The following is a 21,079-nucleotide window of genomic DNA, read 5'->3' on the forward strand; positions in this document are numbered from 1 at the left end:
CCCAGGTCACCATGTACCCAAATGTCCTCATGTGTGGATGCAGCTCCCCAGGGAATTGCCTAGTTTCCCGGGTGTCACTGGGGAAGGACTAACGTCTTGTTTCCTCAAGATCTGTGTGTGACATGGCCCCTCCCACAAGGATGTGACCACACGGGTTGAATCTTGGGGGGTGAGGGGCGAATTGTGAGCACCAGAAAATGCTTCGGGAATCAGTCCTTTACCGCATGTCCCTAGTGGCAGCCCTGCCTCAGGATGGGAGACTGTGTGTGTCCTTAAGCAATTGTGTGCATCTCCTTGTGTGTCCCTGTTGAAAAGCAGCGAGGGAACTGGACCTCATTCTCAAAGCTATGAGATTTAGCGTGGTACGGGGTGGTTTTTAAGGAGCACGTGAAGATCTCCATTCTGTTGTATTTGGGTTGGTGTGAATGAGTGTATGTGTGTGTGACAAGTATAGCCCAGTGTTCTTTTATGAGTTACTGTGAATATCCTTCACAAGCGCGATGTGGAGAGTGCTGAGACTGGGTGTGTTTCCTTCTGTGTATCTGTAGGGCTGTAACTGTCGTGGTGTCACAGTGAGTTTATGGTGCTGGCGCCTGTGTGTGTCAGGATACGTGTGAGCCCACGAGCCGTGGGTGCGTGTGTCTCCATCGTCTCCTGGTGTGAATGTGTGTGCGTGCACACACTGCCACAATGTGTGCATGGGTGTGGTGTGAAGGGGAAGATGTGTGTCACTGTGTCTGTGGGGGTCCTGCCTCTGAGCCACCCCCGGCCCGCCCTCCTCCCCCGGCTCTGTGGCTCCCTCCCAGGCAGTGGCCCTGCCCCTCCCCTCTTCTCCCTCCCAACCAGTCTGTGCGGGGGGGAGCTGGTGCTGCGGCCCCCCCACCCCTCCCCATCCAGGCCCCATAAATAGCAGCAGAGCCGGAGCTGGAGCCGGCGCCAGCGGCTGGAGAAGCAAGGGAGTCAGGGCCAGGGCCAGAGAGCCGGAGAGAGGAGCCCCCCGACTAGAGCCCAGGTGAGCCTCCCCTTCCTCCCTAGCCCAGCCCCAGCCTGGCCCAGCCTGGCCCAGTCTCCATAACAACATCTCCCCCCAGCCCCCAGAGAGGTCTCCAGTCCTGCCCGATCCCCTCACCACCACATGCACCTGCCCATCTCAGGGGCCCTGCGAGAACTGGGAGACTTGTGGCAGGAAGGCAGAGACCCCCACCCGCCCACCCAGACCCTCCCTCACATATCCAGAAAGGCACGCGCTATGGGGAGGGGGGGAACCCAGCCAGAGAAGGGTCCCGGTTCTGAGGGAGGTACGGGAACTGGCACACCCTCCTGGATACAGACACACGACTAGGGCACAGACACACAGGGTGGGGGCATTCAGACACACCAACGCACACTCGCTTGGGGGAAGCACGACATGGGATCAGACAGCCTCACCCTGAGATGTGGACAGACACAGATAGATGGACTGACCAGCCGTGAACTCGGGCCAGCATACCCCTGCCTGCTGCTGCCCGAGGCTTGATACCACTGCTGGGGGAGGGTGGCGTGCGTGCATCCCACGGGCAGCATGGAGGGGGTTGTGGCTCCCCAAAAATCCTGTCGCTAAGAGACAGTGCCAGTGCTGCCAAGAAGTGTGAGAACAGGGGAGGTGGGGAGGGAAGCGGGAGTTGTCATAGTGGGAGCCCCTGCCAGGAACCTGGAGGAGCTCTCAGCGGGGACGGGGCTCTGTCTCTAACTCCCCAAGCCCACCACCCCTCCCTTGCCGTAAGTCACCCAGGAGATGAGTAGGGGGAGGTGGATAAGGACAGCCCCGCAGGGCATCTTACAACCTGCCTCCTCCTGCCCACCGCAGACTCCATTCTTGTAGCCCATCCCCTTCAGACTTCCAGGGGCTCCTCCACCCATGTCCCCACCCCCTTGCCCCAGTTCAGCTCCCTCGTGCCAAGACTGAGTGCAGTGCTGGCTCAAACATCAGTCGGGAAATAGCAGAAGGTGCTGAGGTAGCAGAAAGCATGGATCAATCGATGGCCTAGGAGCCAAGACTGCCAGGAACCCCCCACACCCCCAGCCCTCTCCAACCCCATCCATGCATAGTAGGTCAGCAGGGGTGACAGAGGCATAGGGCTGTGGAAGAGTGGGAAGCTCAGGTCCTCCGCCCTCCTTGTCCACAGCTCCAGCCAAGGAAGCTAAGCTGAGGGCAGGGGTGGGGGTGGGTAGGGGGGAAGCAGGAGATCCATAAGATCCCAGGGCCTCAGGAAGCAGGACAAGGTGGGGCATGGGGCCCAGGTTCCCAGAAGACAGACCCCTCCCCTGGCAGATGTTCCCTTTCCAGTGTCCAGGCCATCTGCTCTGTCCCCACAGTGACATGTCGGACCCTGAGATGGGATGGGTGCCTGAGCCCCCAGCCATGACGCTGGGGGCCTCACGGGTGGAGCTGCGGGTGTCCTGCCATGGCCTCTTGGACCGAGACACACTCACCAAGCCCCACCCCTGCGTGCTGCTCAAGCTCTACTCTGATGAGCAATGGGTGGAGGTGAGAATGGGCTGGGTCTTATCTGAACTAACCTCCTAGCCTGGGAAGGAGGAGGGGCTGGGAAGGGGCAAGGAAAGCCTCACAGGAGAATGTAAGGACTCTGAGGGGCCTATTCTAGGCTGTGGGGGTAACCTTGGAGACACAAACCATTTTAGAGCCACAGAGTACTATAGGGTCCTGGGATCGGCCCAGGCTGTGGCACAGCTCCCAAAGGCCTTATCAGAGCCTCAAAGGACTGACGGTCCAGTGGGCTGGCAGCAGCCTGAGCTCGGGGGTCAGCCTAACAAGGGAAGAGCTAGTCCCTGGGGATACAGGAGCCTGAGGAAACCTGGCATGAGCAGGGTGGTCCAGGGCAGAGAAAAGTAGCCTGGGTTCCCAGAGGGCCCTTGCCCCCTGCCGCAGGTGGAGCACACAGAGGTGCTACGCTCCTGCTCCAGCCCTGTCTTCTCTCGGGTGCTGGCCCTCGAGTACTTTTTTGAGGAGAAGCAGCCCCTGCAGTTCCATGTGTTTGACGCTGAGGATGGAGCCACTAGCCCCCGCAATGACACCTTCCTCGGCTCTACAGAATGCACCTTGGGCCAGGTTTGCCTTCTCATCCACCCTACCCCCTTCGGCTTCTGCCTCTGAAAGCCAAAATAACAGAGAATAAGCTCTGGAGCTAGTTCATTCTGGGCTTGGACCCCATTCCACCATTCACTGGCTGTGCAGCCTTGGGCAAGATGTTTAACCTCTCTGAGTCTTAGTTTCCTCATCTAAACAATGGGGGTCGTATGCCTACCTCTTAATGTTGCTGTGGAAATTACATCCAACCCTAGCCCAAGTATAGCCCCTGTGAGCACTCTAAGGATATTTTTACCCTGTCCCTTGTTCCTTGGCCAAAGCAGGTGGGGGGGGGGGGGCGGGTCACAGCTGGATTTCCCTCTACCTTCATCTCCAGATTGTGTCACAAACCAAGGTCACTAAGCCATTGCTGCTGAAGAATGGGAAGACTGCGGGCAAGTCCACCATCACGGTAGGCAAGGTCACCTATACTGACCCTTGGGCACGGCATTCAATGCCCCTGCATGGACATCCATGGTAACATCATGCCCAGGACTGGCTTCCACCTAAGGGAAAGGGCATAAGGTGGCCCTTTGTGTGGTAGGGGGGAATCCTGCACTTGTTTCCCCTTTGCAGATTGTGGCTGAGGAGGTATCTGGCACCAATGACTATGTGCAACTCACCTTCAGAGCCCACAAGCTGGACAACAAGGTTGGAAACCCAGGGTCCAGGCCCCCATCTTCCCTGTTAGAGAGCCGAGGCCCCCACTCAAGATAAATCAGTGCTGCTCCCTACTCAGTGTTAGCTGCCTCCCCTTGCAGACCTCATCAGGCCCATGGGTCCTTTCCTCTGTTCAGGATCTGTTCAGCAAATCTGACCCTTTCATGGAGATCTATAAGACCAATGGGGACCAGAGTGACCAGCTCGTCTGGAGGACGGAGGTTGGTGCCTGGAGCTGTGGGGAAGGAGGGAGGAAGAGCAGAGCAGGGAAACCTAGAGAGGAGGTGACCAGCTCTCGGGTGCCTCTCCAAGGTGGTGAAGAACAACCTGAATCCCAGCTGGGAGCCATTCCGCCTGTCCCTGCACTCCCTATGCAGCTGTGATGTCCACCGGCCTCTCAAGGTGAGGCTCCCCGCCAAGCAAGGGCAGCCTACTGGAGCATCTAGCCTCTGTCTGAGACATTCCTCCTGAGCGTGTCAAGCCCCTTCCCCTCCCTCATGTGATAAGCCCTTCCCACTGTGGGGTAAAGACCCAGTCACAGTTCAGTGTTCCTACAATGTGTGCCTTTTATCAAGGCCAAAGTCCCCGCCAGACTGAGCCAAAGAATAAAGTTCAGCAGGTAGCCTCTTTAGGCAGCTTAAGGACATCTGTTTGGGCCTAGGGACTATTAGCCCCCTACCTCCCTAAGTCCATCCCCTGCCCCCAGGAACCACTGCAAAGCAACCCTGACCCTCTTGCCTCCCCTCCTTGCCTTCTCAGTTCCTGGTGTATGACTATGACTCGAGTGGGAAGCATGACTTCATCGGCGAGTTCACCAGCACATTCCAGGAGATGCAGGAAGGAACAGCAAACCCTGGGCAGGAGGTGCCACAAAGACCCTAGCTCCCAGAATCCCACCCAGATCCCTGGGAGAATTCTAAGGGTGCTGAAGAGCCCATTACATGCAATAGGACGAGGGGGTGGAAAGTTCCCAGGCTCGGTCTAAGGACTGAACCATGGGGGTCTTACTCTGGGAGGCTCTTCTGGAAGGGAGACCAGGGGTTGCCTGATGGAATTGTGACTGTAGACTTGTGGGGTGTGTGGGATCTAGATGCAGTGGGACTGTATCAACCCCAAGTACCGGGACAAGAAGAAGAACTACAAGAGCTCGGGGACCGTGGTACTGGCCCAGTGCACGGTAAATTCCGGTGCCTGCCTCAAGCTGGCTGCTCAGATTCAATCCTTTTTTCAAAGACCAGTGTCTCCTCCTCTGGGAACTGAGAAGGCTTGCCCTATCCCACTGGGAACTTCAACCTCACACACTTTTGTCCCTTCCACTTTCCCCACAGAAGCCCGCCCCCCTCAGCTCCCTCCTCAAAAGACCATCCTGCTACTTTACCTCTTCCCTCTCCTGCTAGGTGGAGAAGGTGCACACCTTCCTGGATTATATCATGGGCGGCTGCCAGATCAGCTTCACGGTAAAGACCCAGGGGACGGGGGACACAGGCAAGAGGAAGGGGCTAAGCACATCATGAACAGAAGGAGCCCCAAATCCCCACTGCCCCTGCTGGGGCCGCTCATGAGCCTTAGCATTGTCATCCTGTACTCCTCACCCCACTCCATGATGAAGCTACTTGTGGGCTTGACTGGACTTACCTGGGTCCTCCCCTACAGACCTTAGCTCTGGGCTAGCCTCTGTTAGCTCTCATAGATGCACTGAGACCCTTTTCCACCTCCACTAGGTGGCCATCGACTTCACGGCCTCCAATGGGGACCCAAGGAGCAGTCAGTCCCTACACTGCCTCAGCCCCCGCCAGCCCAACCACTACCTGCAAGCCCTGCGTGCAGTGGGAGGCATCTGCCAAGACTACGACAGGTAGGAGGCGGGGGGAGGTAGGGGAGGGGGGTGATGGGCACAGAGGCCTTGCCCAATGCCCCCCCTCGGCTTTTCTTCTCCCCAGTGATAAACGGTTTCCAGCATTTGGCTTTGGGGCTCGAATCCCCCCCAACTTCGAGGTAGGCTGGGTTTGAGAGGAAGGGAGGATTTGGTGGGAGAGTCAGGAAGGAAAGGACATCTTCTCGCTGCCCTCACCTTACCCTCACAGGTGTCCCATGACTTTGCTATCAACTTTGACCCGGAAAATCCTGAATGTGAAGGTAAAGAGGGGAGATTTTCACCAGCCCCGCCTCCCCCCATACACCGTACGCAGCTGATACACCCCATGCAGGGGGATAGATTCCATCCTCATGGGCCGACCCCCTGCCCTTTGGCCCACTCAGCTCCTGTCTTCATTTGGGACTCCCAGCTCCTGACCCAGCATCTGCCCACCCTCCTCTCCCAGAGCCTGGACCATCCAACTCTCCTGCTTAGTGAGGAACTTAAGGGGTCAGGCAGTCCTGAGATAGGGAAGGACCTCCTTTGTTGGAAGGGGTGTCAAGAAGGGCTCCCTGTTAATTTCTGCTGGCCTCACCTCCTGGCCTACAGAGATCTCGGGGGTCATCGCCTCCTACCGACGGTGCCTACCCCAGATCCAGCTCTATGGCCCCACCAACGTGGCCCCCATCATCAACCGGGTGGCGGAGCCAGCTCAGCGAGAGCAGAGCACCGGCCAAGCCACGGTGAGGAGACGAAGCAGGCAACCGGGCACTGCCCCACTGGGTGTCCTCTGGTGGGCCTGGGCCTGGGGCCAGGGCCAGGGCCGGGCTTGGGGTGGGTGCGAAAGCCCTTACACACAGAATCTACCCTTCCTCCCTTCTGTCTGCTTTCAGAAGTACTCGGTGCTGCTGGTGCTCACAGACGGCGTGGTGAGTGACATGGCCGAGACACGCACAGCTATCGTGCGCGCCTCCCGCCTGCCCATGTCCATCATCATCGTGGGTGTGGGCAATGCGGACTTCTCAGACATGCGGCTGCTGGATGGCGACGACGGTACCTTGCGCTGCCCCCGAGGGGTGCCCGCGGCCCGCGACATCGTCCAGTTCGTGCCCTTCCGGGACTTCAAGGATGTGAGTGCCTGGTGCCCCCCACTGGCCAAAGGACTCCCCAGCTCCTCAGGCCCTCCAATCAGACCAGCCTCTCCCAAACCGGGTTGAAGGCTTGTGAGGGAGGCTGGATGGAGCCCATCTGGCCACCCCGAAACCCCGCCCCCTTGCCTGGCCTCTCCCCCCCCCCCCCCCCGCAGTCTTCACCCCCCCCCCCAACCACGTCCCCGCCCCTACTCCCAGGCCGCACCCTCTGCGCTTGCTAAGTGTGTCCTGGCTGAGGTGCCCAGGCAGGTGGTGGAGTACTACGCCAGCCAGGGCATCAGCCCAGGGGCTCCCAGGCCTTGCACACCAGCCACGACCCCCAGCCCTAGCCCATGACTGCCTCCTACCGGACCGACACTCCCTCAGCCTCTCAGTGAGTCCTGGGGGCCCAAAGGGGTGGACAGGGGTGCAAGGTGGTGTTTGGTGGAGCCCATCTGGGCTCAATGTTGTGTAGAGGAAGGTGCTTATAACTATCCCCCCCTGTCCCAGGTGCCTGTCCTGACCCTTGTGATTCGAGTGATCAGTGCCTCTCCCTCTTGGACCGGCTGTGCCCCCTAGGTCCTGGAAGTGCGTGGTGAGCCCTGCTCTATCTCTCCAGGCCCCATACCCCTCAGCCTTGTGACTTTCTTCAGTGATCCTGACTTTCTGGCCATTAATAAAGGGAACCACTCCTAGCACCTCAGCCTCTATCCATCATGTCTCAGATGCCCAACACCCACCCAACCATACATGCCATTAAGAAATGAGGACCAGCACCTTTCAAAATCTGAGCCAGAGCTCCCCAGCAGCTTGGTATCTCAGCAGTTTCACCCCAACTGTGTGCCAGTGGGATCTGATGAGCCCTTACCCTCACCTCCCAACCCCAGGGGGCCCAGCACCATGAAGGTTAATTACCAGAGATGGGGGGATGGGTAATAAGGGGCTGTCAAAGGGGCAGGTTGATGCCCTCTTACAGCTGCCTCCAGAGAAGCCCAGCTGAGTCCCCCATGAGCTGAACTCCAGCCCCCACGCAGCTGTGGGGCGGGCCGAGAAGGGGTGTTGGGCGGGGACTGAAGGAGGGCAGCAGGTCTGTTAATGAATTATGAATATAAAGGGAGCATCTAAGGTCTGTGCAGCCTGGTTTTCCTGGGTGTGCGAATGTGTGTGCTCATGCACTGCACATCCCTGCCTGTCCATGAGTGTGGTCTTAATGTAATGGTTCAGGAAGTCAGGCTGGGTACTCTTAATAACATTAACAACAGCAGTAAAACGTTATTGTTTGGTATGTGCTAAACTTTGTGCTACGTGCTTTAAATGTACCCACTCTCACAAATCAAGTGACGTTCCATTTAAATTCACCCATCATCAAAGAACTGGTGGGCCTGGAACTTGAGCCCAAACCCATCTGTGCCCACACTCTTAATCACTAGTGTGCAGCTTCTGTGAGGTGTATCCATGTGAGCCTCATCTTGAGATTCAGGTGTATGCTTATGTGGGCTGATTGCATGTATGGGGGTAGGTGCCTGTGAATGGCATTTCTGCCCATGTGTGTGCTATGCAGGAACCCAGCCAGTTAAGGAAGGTGTGCAAGAGCGGTGTTGGGTCTGGACTGCAGCTCCAGAGAGCAGGCGAGGACACAGGTGATATCCAGAGCAAGAGAAGAAGAGATGGGACCCTGGAGGGACCCTCCCTGCCCCAGCCTCTTTCTTCAATGATGCATATGGAAGGAGATGAAGGAGGAGAGGCTCTGTGAGCCACTCAGATAGAGGAGCCAGAGCCAGAGAGGGTGGCCGGTGGCCAGTGGTAGAGAAGGAGAGGAGAAGAGAAAGAAATCCTGGGGGAGATGGAGGAGATGCCTCCCATTGCAGGCTCCTGAGTGGAAGAGGGATGAGCTGGGCTAGAGGAGGGGGAGGAGAGAACAAGAACTGTGATGGGAAGAGACAGCTGGGGAGGGGGTGGATAGAGGGGGCAGAAAGGAAGAGAGACATATGGGAGCCTCTTCCCCACCCTCGACTGCTTCTCCCTATTTATTATGTCCCTTAGAGGACCTACGACAGTGGCTGGTGAGGTAGCTGCTCCCAGCTCAATGCCTCTGCTCTGCCCAGAGCCCCCGCCTACTCTCTCTGTAGGCAGATGAACCAAAGGGCTGGGTAACCATGGCAACTGTGGGACCTCAGGATAGCCATAGGCAGGCCTGGCCCAGTCACTGATGCTCCTCGGCTTCTGTGCAGTGGTGGTGGGAGGAGGAGGCTCCATCTGGCCCAATCCCCACGCTTCCACCCCATTTTCATTGGGCCTCCAGAACTGAGACACAGTGCGCGCACGTGTGTGTGTGTGCGCGCGCGCACACACACACACACACACACACACACACACAGGAACCAGGAGCCAGGCTAAAGAATGAACACTTCTTAAATTGCAAGAACATTTAGCCAATAGTGTAAAGTTCTGCCTGAACTTCAAGTTTAATTCACAAAAACCACACTCTTTCAGCATCTTGTCATGCTGGGCAAAGGCTCACCTCAGCCCTCAGCAAGGCAGGAGGTAGCAAGGGTACCCTATGCAGGTCTGGAGGCCAAGGCAGCTTGGAGAGAGCAGCAGAGGAGCAGCGCATGGGCTCATCCACCGCCCAGGCTGCAATCAGGAAGCAGGAGCAGGACAGGAAGTCCCTTTGGTGAGGTTGTCTTGGGGGGTTCTTGGGAAGACTCTTGGGGCTCCTACACCAAGGAGATGCCAGAACTGGAAAGGTGTCAGAAGTCATCCAATCCAGGATTAGATGAGGTAACCAAAACCCAGGGAGCAAGTGATTTTCTCAAGGTGACAGAGGTATCCTGTGGCAGAGCTGGGCCTAGCACCCAGGTCTCCAGACTCCTGCCCAGAATTCTCTCCCAGTCGGCACCAACCACCCCTACAGTTCCTCAGGCCTTTGCTGTTCTGGGCCCTGGAGGCCACTGGTTTGGATAGGATGAAAGCCTCATGGATAGAGTTCCTAGTCTGTCTTGTTGGTGATTGAAATCTTGAAAAATGCAGTAGTCTTAAAATGGGGTGTTTACAAGCCTCAGAATGAAAATACTGCTTCATTGCTAATTACCACCTTAATGCACTACAGACTGAAAACCTTGAATTAAAATCTAAACTGAGGGGGAAGTCACACCACTCCCTCTCCTCCCATTCACTGTCACCCAGCTATCATCCGCGCCTCTTCTTACCCGCCCCCCACCACAACAGTCAGGGCACCGGCTCCTCCAGATCTCAGTGTCCTGGTCAAGTGGGGCGGAACAGGAGGTGGAGGGCTGTGTATGCTGCCTGCCTGCGAAGACCTCTCTCCCAGAAAATGACCAGCCTCTAACGTCGGAGCATGCCTTGAGGGTCCAGGAAGTTCGGGCATATTTATGTAGTCATACAACAGAGTGTCTGGCACCAGAAGGCGCTAGTAACCATCTAGTGAATGGCAAAGTGGCCTTCTAGGTGGTGTCCCCCACCCACCTACTACACCACTCGGCGGCCCCTAGCAACTCAGAGGAAGAAGTGGGCGTGGTCCCCGGCCCCGGGGCCGCTCGAGGTCAGCCGGTCACAGCGGGCCTTGTAGAGGTCGCGCTCCCTGGCCAAACGGGCCACCTCGGCCCGCAGCGCGTCCAGCTGGGCGGCCAGGCGGGCGCGCTCAGCCTCTAGCCCCCGCCGCTGCTGCAGCCGCTTGGAGCGGCAGGCCTGCGCGTAACCGCGGTTTTTCAGCGTGCGGCGCCTCTGCTTCAGCCGCAGCGCCTCGTCGCGCCCGCAGCCCCGCAGCTGCCGGTTTAGCTCCCGCACAGACATCGACACCAGCGCCGCGTCCGAAAACCGCTCCGCCAGCTGCAGAGGGAGAGGGCAGAGAGCGGGTCAGTGCTGGGTCCCTCCCCGCTCTACACTTAGGTCGCGAGCCGGACTACCCCGCCCTCGGGAAGGCTCCGCCCCCGGCCCCCACCTTTACCAGATGCTCGCCCTTCCTCAGAATCTACCCCGCAGTCCAGACCCCGCCCCAGATCCCAACAAGCCCCTCCTTCCCGAGGGGCGCGCTCCCCCTTTGGGTCCGCCCCGCACTGCAGGCCCCGCCTCCTATGGTCTGGCTAGCGGGTCGTGCGCCTGAAATCCGCGCCGCTGCAGCGAGGTCCTTAGCGTCCTGCTCCAGGCTCACCGGGTGTCCGGCGGACACGGCCCAGACGGAACCCGCCCCGCCAATGCACCTCGCTCCCCTGTCCTGAAGGCCGCAACCCTGTGACCCTCAACGGATTTGGATTACATCCTAATGCCCTCAACACCCCCATCTGTGTCTATAATTAATAGGATGAGTCCCAATCCTTCCTGAGAAGGTTGGGGGCTGGGGAAGCACGATGTCTTGAAAAGGCCAACCTCATTCCCGTGCCCGCTGTCTCAACTCCACTCAATTCCAAGCGCAACTCTTTCCCTGGTTTCCACAGACGGAGTATATTTGCCTCCCGTAATCAACGGCTCTCCTTTAATTCTCAACTCTCCCCTTTTGGTCCTCTTTTAATCTTTTCTCCCTCTTCCTCCTGGTTTAGACTACTCATTTCTCTCCATTTGGGGAAAAGGGAGGGGGCAGAAGATAGTTTTCTCTCTCTGATTTTTTTCAAGGGCCCTTGTCTTCTCCTGCCCTCTGTCTCTTGTCCAATCCATAACCCTCTCCAGGAATTCTCCTTCCTCTCTTGGGCTGTCCTCCCTCACCCTGCCTCCCCTCAAACCAACTCACTGATCACTCACCTGGGCATGCTGGGCTCCTGTCTCCTCCGGGCTTCCTGGGTAGTAGCTGTGGGGCCCCTCAACAGGGACTGGCCCCTGACCCTGCAGCAGCTCAACAGCCTCTTCAGGACTCAGGCCCAGTGCCTCCCCAGCCCCCAGCTGCTGCTGCAAGGTGGCCAGCCAGTACAGCTCCTCCAGGCCTGGCCGGGGGGCCTCAGTGGCCCCCACCATGCCTGGATCACTGAAGGTGGGTGAAGGAGGCACTGAGCTGTAGGGTGTGGAGCCCAGTGAGGCTGTTGGGGGGCCAGATCGCCCCTCAGAGGGTTCCCGCTTTACCTCAAATTTCATCAAGTCAAAGTCATTGACGTATTCCATAGCCAGGGGGCTGGGAGGCAGTGCCATTCTGGGGCTGGATTGGGAGGGGTGCACCTGCAAAAAAAGAAGAGAGATTTGGAGCACCTGGAGGCTGCCTGCCAGCCTCCTTATGGGAACCTCCTTCTTCCAAAGTCCAAGTGTTCTGGAGAGCCACAGTTCTGGAAAGCAGGGGCGATGGTGCAACCCTGTTCCCTAAATAGTCACCTCTGGACTGAGGCAACTTTTCAGGTTGGCAGGGGCTCCAGCAAGCAGCTTAAAGGCCTGATTGAAGAAGATGAAAGCATGGAGTCTGGTCCCACTGTTGCCTCTGGGAGCTTTGAAAAACAAGAGGAATATGGCAGTACTCCCAACTCTAGTGCTGGGACAGACTGAGAGGCTCTGTCATCTCAAGAGACATCATTCCATTTCCAAGCAATCAAAAATTTTTGCTTAATTAACTGTAACAGAGTAGATGTCTATTTTAGGACAATGGGAAGGTATGTATGAGGTGAATTTTAATATATAGGGATAACGTTGTTATATCTCTCTCTCAGAACACCTAGGCCAATGCCTTGCACTAGAAGATCCTCAATGCACATCTATTCTGTGGGTTAATCAATCAATTAATCCCTTTCATAGGAGCATGAGACTTTCCAAGGGAAAAAGAAAGATCCTAGAGTCAGTTCTAGCAAGATCAGGACTGAGTGGTGACCATCTTTCCCCAAGCCAATCTCTCCAAAGAGAACCAACCAAGATTGGTTTTCCTCCTTCTATTCAGAACCTGCTATGTTGTATGAACTTGGATGGATCACCTGACCCCAGTTTCCCCTTCTGTTCAATAAAGGCAATTAGACCTTCACATTTCCCAAAGAGTGTTCCAGGAAACACCAAGTGTGAGAAATACCCAAGAAGAAGTCGATGCTCAGATAAATTTGAGAAATGCTACCTCCTATCCCCACGTTTTGCAGATTCACAAAGCACAGCAACATATTAATCTATGAAGTCCTTCAGTAAACCATCTGTTCAACCTCAACCCAGAGCATCCCAAACTTATGTCACCCAGGAGCTCTCCTCCCTGTTATCATGCAGAATGTGTGCTCACCTGAGGAACCTCAGGCTAGATGACCTCAGGAATCCTTCCTGAGCCAGAAGTCTCACACTCTAGCCCAGCTTCCAGTTCCAATAGCCCCACTGCCAGCCCCCGAAGGGGCAAGACAGGGAGTGCTTATCCCCAGTGCTTGGCATCTGGTCCCATCTTGATACCCCAAGCCTACGTAGCTCTCTCTCTAGACATCTCATATGCTCAGGCTCTGCCCAGAGAGGTGAGAGTAAGGACAAGTCCTTGTGTCTTCCTGTCCCAGGGAAGGGTTGTTGCCCTATCTACTGAACCCCTCACCCTTGAGAGGACAGGGGTGGTAGGAACAAAGACACAGATTGAAGGAATGATCCTTGGCAGGGAGGCTATGGTGAAACAGTGAGAGAGGTGTCCAGAGAGAACTGAACGAAGAGATAAGTGAGGAGGGCTATTTATCTTTCTGATGTGATAGCAGTAAGGGACATAAAGCCAGCCAGGGTGGGAGTGGGGCAGGGGAAAGAAGTGTGAGGATTCTTGACAATAGACAGCAGAGAGCAGACAGCAGGTGACAGAGGCGGAGGCTATAGGTGAGAGGCCTGGCACCCAGGTAGGCCCCAAATATACTCACTTGGGGGATGGTAAAGATGATGTGGTCAGTGTCAGAGCCAGGCAGGCACAGTTTCCTCAGAGACTGGAGACCCCATTGATCAGGGCCTGGTGCCTCTGTGCTCAGAACAAGGCGCTGTGGGCACTGAGCCCACAGGGCACTCTTAAAGGGCCAGCTCTCTGAGGTCATCTGTGGTCCTCAGGCCTGCAGCCAATGAGGTAAGGGGATCATTTGCATATCTCATTGGCCTGGGGGGTTGAGGGGGGAATGAGAAGAGGGAAGATGATGAGTATGCCTGTTCTCAAGGAAGGAAAGGGGGCATTTTCCCCAATAAAGTTCCTCATTGATGGTCCATCTCACAGGTGCTCAGTTCCCTGGTACAGAGAGCTGCATTGGCCCAGTCAGCCACCCTCATGTGAATACCACCCGCAGCCCTCAGTGATTGAGAACCTGGGACTGGAAAAGAGGCCCAGAGAAGCTCCCGGCGCCCTCACCCTCCAATGCTCTACAGTGCCTTGGCAGTTGTTTTGGGGAATACAAACAGTCTGAACCCACTTTCACCTAGCCAGTTGGGTCAGTGCTTCTGCTTTCAGGAATCTTCACATTTCTGGCCCCCTGCCTCACTCCCACTGTGACTGGCCACACACTCCTCACAGCTATCCTATTAGAAGGACAGGCAACTGTCCCCACGGTGAATCGCTAGGACTTGGCTACCCAATCCGCAGCCTCTCCCACTCTTGATGACCAGTCCCAGGACAGGCAGGCCAGCGGGAAGGAGCAGGAGAAGGGAGAGTGGGGATCTCTGCTCCTTCTTTCCGGGCCACCTCGGGACACTGAAATCTAATCACCACCAATCCATCTGACTTCTGTAACTGCCCTCACACGCCCTCTGCTTCCTCTCGCCTTTTCCCTGCGTGTGTCTCCGTCCCTCTCTCTTCCTCTCTCACTCATCCTGGTTCCCAGATGGCTAGGGGGTGACCTACATTTTCAGCCTAATCCCCTAACACCTCTTAGAGCTCTTATCCCTGAGTAGAAGTTGGAACAGGATACTAGGAATTAGCTAAGGAGGTGTTTAAACCTGTCTGAAGCTGTTTAAAACAAGGTGTGTACTAGAATAGAACTTTATTCCCTACCTGGTGAGGATACCCAAATGTTCCTGTGGGGTTCACAAGTCCTCTGTCCCAAGTCAGAGATCTGGGTGTCCATCAGCCCTAAAGATCATCAGTTATAAAAATTAACACGGTCCCAGTCTTAGGTGTTGGGTGAAAAGCTGATAGGTTCAGATGGCCTAAAACAATGGTTCTCAAAGTGTGGGCCCCAACGAGCAGCATTACCTGGGAACTTGCTAGAAATGCATATTCTCTGGCCTCACCTCAAACCTACTGAATCAGAAACTCTGGGCTTGGGACCCCCCCCCCCCGCCCTCAAAAATCTGTGTGTTAATAAGCCTTTAGGCAACTTTGATGAACACTGAAGTTTGAGAACCACTGGTCTACAGAATACCTACAGTCAATTCAGCTTCCCTGTGTGTGTGCATGGTCTCTCCCATCATGTTCTGTACGCACATATAAGAAGATCTAGATCAGATGACATCATTCTTTTCCCACATGTGTTCTGCATTTCGTGGAGCAGAGACCACGGTCGTTATTCAAGTAGTAAGGCTTCTCAGTGTGATTGCCTGGATCCAGTTGTTTTTCCAGAAGAACAGAGCCTAGGAACAAGGCCACTTAATGGGAATGGGGATCATAGAGACCAGGGAATCTCGCGTACATGTCCATGGAATGTGGCTTTGAGGCACATAGCCAGGAAAGAGACCCCAGAACTTCCTGTGCTGCAGAAAGAATAGGAAGTGTTGAGTGCAGCCCCTTTCTCATGCCTGGTCTGTCCAGACACTTGCCCCCGAGCAGCTGTCAGGTCTGTGCTGATCTTCTTGTTTACTGGAGGGCTCAAAGGAAAGGTTTGGGGGAGGGGGTGGCTAAGCTGCTAATGGGCTAAAAGAGTCAGACTAAACAAGCTCAGGCAAGCTGAGCCGCTCAGGGCTCAGACCAGGTGCCACTGACTAGGGAAAGGAGTCCGGGAAGTAAGGGCTAGGCCAGAGGAAATGGGCAAGGGCACAGAGACGAGAGGCCGCGGCAGCCAGTGGGGACCCAAGAGGTAGTTAATGGGCCCCCTTGGTGGGGGTGGAACCAGGGCCTGGGAGATGCATACTGAGACTGACTGGCTCGAGGACATCTGGGGACCGGGAAATGAGAGTGAAAAAGATGAAGGCAGGTGGACTTCAGAAATGACAGAACAGAGAAAGGGAGGCAAGAAGGCTTAGCTGAGGGGGCAGTAGGTATAGACCTGGGATGGAAGGCAGAACAAGTCGGTGGCTCCCCACAGATTTGTACGAAAGGAGTTGGAGGGATGTAGGCACATGGAAGAGGTGGGCAAAGGGCCATGACAAACTAAAAGAGAGAGGAGGTCTTCTGGAGAGCACCAAGAAGGGAGTAGGGGTAAAAAGAGAGGTGGTAGGAACAAGGGACCAGAAGAACAAAGGCAGTAGAAGGAAGGGACAGAGGAAAGTAAGACTGGGGCCCAAGAATTAGAAACAGATGCAGAGGTGGGGCGCCTGGGTGGCTCAGTCGGTTAAGTGGCTGACTTTGGCTCAGGTCATGATCTCGCGGTCCATGAGTTCGAGCCCTGCATTGGGCTCTGTGCTGACAGCTCAGAGCCTGAAGCCTGTTTCAGATTCTGTGTCTCCCTCTCTCTGACCCTCCCCCGTTCATGCTCTGTCTCTCTCCGTCTCAAAAATAAATAAACGTTAAAAAAAAATTTTTTTTTAATAAAAAAAAAAGAAAGAAAGAAACAGATGCAGAGGAACAGACAGATAGATGGTCAGGCCATAGAGGAAACACAGCGGGCTGTGGGATGTTGGACAATGGGGGAGAAGGGCCAGGCAGATAAAGGGCCGGGAGAATGGGGATATAAAATGAGAGGGAAGGGAGGAGACGGAGTCAGTAATTCAGGGTGCCATCACTATCTCCTCTGTCCTGCACTCCCATATTTGTCCCATATTTGGAGCCCATAATTCCCTGTAAGCCCTAGAAGTTCTGGCCTTTGGTGTCCAGATCTTCGGTAATGGATCCAAATCTTCAAACCTCTTCCTGGCCTGCCTGGTATGTTCATTTGACAAGTGTTTATTAAGCACCAGGCACTGTGCTAGGCTTTAGCGATAACTTGGTACATCAGACTGACACCAGCCCTGCCTTCATGGAGCATACAGACTGATGAAACAGAGAAGCATCAATTTATTGCCCTTAGGCCCAGGCAAGAGTAGCCCCTGCCCTAAGCCCTGTGCTTTTGGAAGACTCCATTCTGGCTCTCCTCTGGCTGTGTCCCACCCCATGGGGTGAGCAGTTCAGGCCTCCTCTGCCCACACCCAACCCCATTCTGGACCACACTCCAGATACCCAGGAATTCCCTGTCCAAAGGGCTCCAAGCCCACTTCTAGGCCCACATGGACCTCTACCCCAGGTAGGCCCTTCCAGAAGTGGACCACACTACAGTACACACATCCCTAGACCCAAAAGCCGGCTAAGGGTGACTATTTATAGGAGGTCATGGACAGAATTGGGATGTGTAGACAGGGAGGTCCACGGGTATGCATGTGAGGCCCCTCACAGGACAAGACAGTGTCAGGGGTGGGAAGAGAAGAGGGCCCAAAGGCCAGTGGCCCAGTGCATCCTCTCCCCATACCACCCACCACATTCTGCTGCAGAATCCCAAGGACTCCAAATAAAATCCAAATCTGCATTCAATTTTGAACCAAATTCCAGGCCATCGTGTACATATTATCAAGGGATAAGAATAGAACATATTTTATTTAATAGTTTGTTAGCATGAGTTCTACATTTTAAATATTTAAAACACAAGGTTTGTTACCCTCTGTTTGTACTCTTGCCCCAGGCCCCACATATGTTAGGCAGGAGCCTATGTGAAAATAAACTATTATAACTGAGGTGAGTCCTATGAAGGAGAAGGGCAGGCACTATGAAATTGTATTTCATGAAGACCTAATCTAATGAGGGGCAGCAGTGAGGGGACAGCTTGCCTAAGGAAGACACATTAAACTGAGACCAGCCAGGTGAGTAAGAAGTGACCATGTCTGGGGGTATGGAGAAGGTGGGGATTCCAAGCTACAAGAACAATATATGTAAAGGCTCAGGCAGGAATGAGACATGAGTACAAAACAAACAGACAAAAAGACCAATATAGCCAGAGAGTAGAAGAAACCAAGGAAGTGGGAAGAATGGTGGTAGGTGACGGTGGCAATGTCAGCAGGGGCCAGATCCAGCACAGCCTCATGGTCCAAGGTTAGGATTTGGTCTTTATTCAAAGAACAGTGAGAAGTTACTAAAGAATTTTTGGCAGGGCCATGATGAGATCAGACTTTGTTTGGAAAGATCACTTTGGATCTAGAAGGCAAAATGGAATCAGAGTGGGATTAGGGGGCTAATGCAGTATCCACGTTGAGTTTGGGGGATATCTTAAGCTGGAAACAAACTCTGAGATGGAAACCTGTATACAGGTGGTTCACCAAGGAGGATTTTCAAAAGGAGTGAGAAAAGCAGGATTGGGCAGGAGGAAAAGTGGAAATACACTGCATTAGAACAGAGACTTCAGCCAATCCCACAGGAGCTCTGGAGCTCAGATGGACCAAATTGAGGAAAGGGGATCAGGCTTTGTACCCTTGCGTCAATCAGTCACTGGATACACGCTGCCCCAGGAAAGGGGTATTGTGTTTGGTGACACCACTCCCTTCAGCCACAGGTAGGTCTCAGGGAAGTATTCAGCTGTGAGTCATTAGCAGCCACCACTCCGAGGCTGGGACAAGGAAAACCTGGATCCTGAAGCAGGGATCTAGGCAACACACCATAGCATCCACTACAGGAGCTCGGGAAGGTGTCCAAGGGCCAGACCCAGAGGGCCTTGGGAAGAAAATGCAGACCAGGTCAAGGCTGGTCACACCCTGCCCCCTGGTGGTGTGCTTCGAACACTGGGCCAGCTGGTAGACCTGGGAGGCTGGGAGGAGGGCCAGGGAACTGAATAAAAGTGTAGCAAATAAATGAATAAAGGGAATCGACACTACGAGGAAATCCTCATGGGAGCCCCTTAAGCTAAGAAAGGACACAATGGGGGAGAAGTGTTCAGAAACATGAGACTTGTTTATTCTTCATTCAAACAGCACTTATTAGCTGACCAAATAAGGCCAAATTAAGATAAAATAACAACAAGACTAAAATTTGGGCCCTCCTTTCAAGGAGCTAACACTTAAGTGAGGATTATAAAGATACAAAAACAACTATAATAAAGTGTGATAAGTTCAAAAATATAGGTATGTAGGGGCGTCTGAGAGGCTCAGTCGATTGAGCATCCACCTTTGGCTCAGGTCATGATCTCATGGTTCGTGGGTTCAAGCCCGTATTGGGTTCTGTGCTGACAGCTCAGAGCCTGGAGCCTGCTTCAGACTCTGTGTCTCCCTCTCTTTCTGCCCCTCCCCCACTCGTCCTCTGTCTCTCAAAAATAAATAAAAACATTTATATATATATATATACATATATATATATTACACATTTATATATATACATATATATATATTACACATATATATATACATATATATATATGTGTAATATATATATATATTACACAGTATAAAACCAACACGGATGAGATAGATGTTAATTCTAAGAATCAAACGGACTTCACAAAGGAGGTGATGTTTAATTTAAGTCTGAAGAGCAGAAAAGGTTCACAGAAGTGCTCTGGAAACTGCAGTTTGGTGTATAGGAGAGAAGGTGGCAGGGATAAAGTTTGGATAAATAGGAGTCAGATTATAAAGGACATCAGTTGCCATGTGGTAGGGAGCCTTGAGGGATTTTAAGTCTGAGTGATATGATCTCATTTTCTTTTAATGATAAATCAAGGGAACAGTATAGGATTGGAGGGGGGAAATAACTTGGTAATTAGAGTCAGAAAGGTTTGGATTCAGATTTCATTTCTCCTGCTGACCAGCTATATAACTTTGAGCAAATGACTTAACCTCTCTAAGCCTCAGTGTCCACATCTGTAAAATAGGATGGTTGTGAATCTGAATGAAATAATGCATGTAAAGCTGCTGGCACAGAGCCCAGCCTAGTGTCCACACAATAAAAATTACCCCTCTCTCTCTTAACTCATCAAAGTGAACTTCTGTGAAGAGTTGGAGGGTAGCTTGGTGGGAGGGAGAAGGAGTGGCATTTGGAATGGTGGCAGCCCAAGAGGTGGCTTGGAAGATATCACTTGAAGCCAGGTGAGAGGTAAGTCCTGAACTAAGGCAGTGGCTATGGGGATAGACACAGATTTGAGAGCTAATTATGAAGTACAAATCCAAAGGTCCTAGCATCTGATTGGCTATGGAAGAGAAGAAAGGAATAGCCTAGACTGATTCAGGTTCCTCTGGAGCAGCTGCCTAGATGCTGGTGCTATTCACTGAGATAGGGAACCATGAGAGCAGGTGCAGCATTAGGGAAGAGATGATGACCTTCAGTAGATCCATGCTGCGACCAGCATGCACACCTTTAGGCCCAAAGGGTTGCCAAAGAGGCAGTTGTCTGAAGTGGAATAGGTGTGGACGGAGTTTGAATGTAGGAACTGGAGGAAAGAATCCAAACACGTACACATAAGGTTGAGTCCAGGATGGAGCCTGGGTGGAAGAGATAGCCAATAGCAAGCCCAAGGCTTGAGGCCAGCCCTCCTTTTCCCGCTATGTTTTAGCACAGAACTTTGAGAAACCTGAGAATCAGCATTGTTTCTGTTGCAAATGGCAGAAATCCACTTAAAATTAGCTTGAGCGAGAGAAGAAATTAAGAAATTTGTTGAGTCCTATAATCAAAATCAGGAATCTGTAGCTCTCCATCCCTCTGCTGCTTCCTTTGGGCTGGCTTTCATTGAGGGCAGGTTCTTGCTTTGCAGTGCCAAGCTGATACCCTGCCGCTCTATGCTTATATCACACCAGCTCAGCAAACCCAGCAGAAAGAGCTCATTTTGAAAGTCTACAGAAAAAGCTCCAGAGAGGGATCTCATGCCCATCCCTAAACATTCCCAATTGCTCTGGCCAAAGTGAGGAAGACACAAATTGGTCAAACTGAGAGCCTACCCACAGGAGACCTATATGATTTCCTCCATGGACTGAGGAGGTAGTTCCATAAAGGAACATCAGGGTGATATTACCAGAAAGGGGGAGTGGATGCTGGGCAGGTGCCTAATACAGGCATGTTGAGTCTCGGGTACTATGGCATTTGGGGTGGTACCCAATGGTATCAAGTTGAAGAGAGATGTCTGGATGGAGACATAACTTGACAAATTACCTGAGGACTTTATGGTGGTGGTTGGGTGGGACAGACTAGTTCTTCAGGGGAATGTGGAGAGAATAGCCAGGGCAGAGGCCCAAAGAAGAGACTCGGGGGTAGAGAGACGCCATCATTTTATGGGAAGGCAGAAGGGAACCCTCATC

At 53.7% G+C, this 21,079-nt stretch overlaps 2 protein-coding genes across 10 annotated transcripts in view; one reads left to right on the forward strand and one right to left on the reverse strand.

Moving 5' to 3' along the window:
* Positions 1 to 844: 844 nt before the first annotated feature.
* Positions 845 to 7,475, forward strand: CPNE6 (copine 6). Its single transcript, XM_027065452.2, has 17 exons — positions 845 to 1,012; positions 2,356 to 2,527; positions 2,930 to 3,109; positions 3,465 to 3,539; positions 3,704 to 3,778; positions 3,925 to 4,008; positions 4,100 to 4,189; positions 4,547 to 4,651; positions 4,878 to 4,964; positions 5,185 to 5,244; positions 5,509 to 5,642; positions 5,728 to 5,782; positions 5,872 to 5,923; positions 6,252 to 6,385; positions 6,536 to 6,772; positions 6,992 to 7,166; positions 7,283 to 7,475. Exons 2-16 carry the CDS (start codon positions 2,360 to 2,362, stop codon positions 7,127 to 7,129), a joined length of 1,674 nt encoding a protein of 557 aa, XP_026921253.1. The 5' UTR covers positions 845 to 1,012; positions 2,356 to 2,359; the 3' UTR covers positions 7,130 to 7,166; positions 7,283 to 7,475.
* Positions 7,476 to 9,213: 1,738 nt separating this feature from the next.
* The window catches only part of NRL (neural retina leucine zipper), a 29,820-nt gene continuing 17,954 nt past the window's right edge, over positions 9,214 to 21,079 (reverse strand). For 4 of the 9 annotated variants that reach the window (XM_027065454.2, XM_053224301.1, XM_053224303.1 and 1 more), the window contains exons 2-3: positions 11,528 to 11,935; positions 9,214 to 10,621 (exon numbers count right to left, since the gene is read on the reverse strand). In XM_027065454.2, coding sequence (XP_026921255.1) covers positions 10,289 to 10,621; positions 11,528 to 11,908 — 714 coding nt within the window. In that variant the 5' untranslated portion in view covers positions 11,909 to 11,935 and the 3' untranslated portion in view covers positions 9,214 to 10,288. Of the gene's footprint in view, positions 10,622 to 11,527; positions 11,936 to 14,675; positions 14,754 to 21,079 lie in introns of all 9 variants that reach the window. The other 5 variants (XM_053224300.1, XM_053224302.1, XM_053224304.1 and 2 more) reach the window with 3 other exon arrangements.

Source organism: Acinonyx jubatus, chromosome B3, assembly GCF_027475565.1.
Source record: "Acinonyx jubatus isolate Ajub_Pintada_27869175 chromosome B3, VMU_Ajub_asm_v1.0, whole genome shotgun sequence".
Classification (NCBI taxonomy): domain Eukaryota; kingdom Metazoa; phylum Chordata; class Mammalia; order Carnivora; family Felidae; genus Acinonyx; species Acinonyx jubatus.

What these genes read in the sequence shown, in the direction of transcription:
- CPNE6 (XM_027065452.2), top strand. Translation starts at nt 2,360, where the DNA reads ATGTCGGACCCTGAGATGGGATGGGTGCCTGAGCCCCCAGCCATGACG. An exon ending in AGCTCGTCTGGAGGACGGAG is followed by an intron (nt 4,009 to 4,099) that starts GTTGGTGCCTGG and finishes TGCCTCTCCAAG; the next exon opens with GTGGTGAAGAACAACCTGAA. An exon ending in CCTTCCGGGACTTCAAGGAT is followed by an intron (nt 6,773 to 6,991) that starts GTGAGTGCCTGG and finishes CCCTACTCCCAG; the next exon opens with GCCGCACCCTCTGCGCTTGC.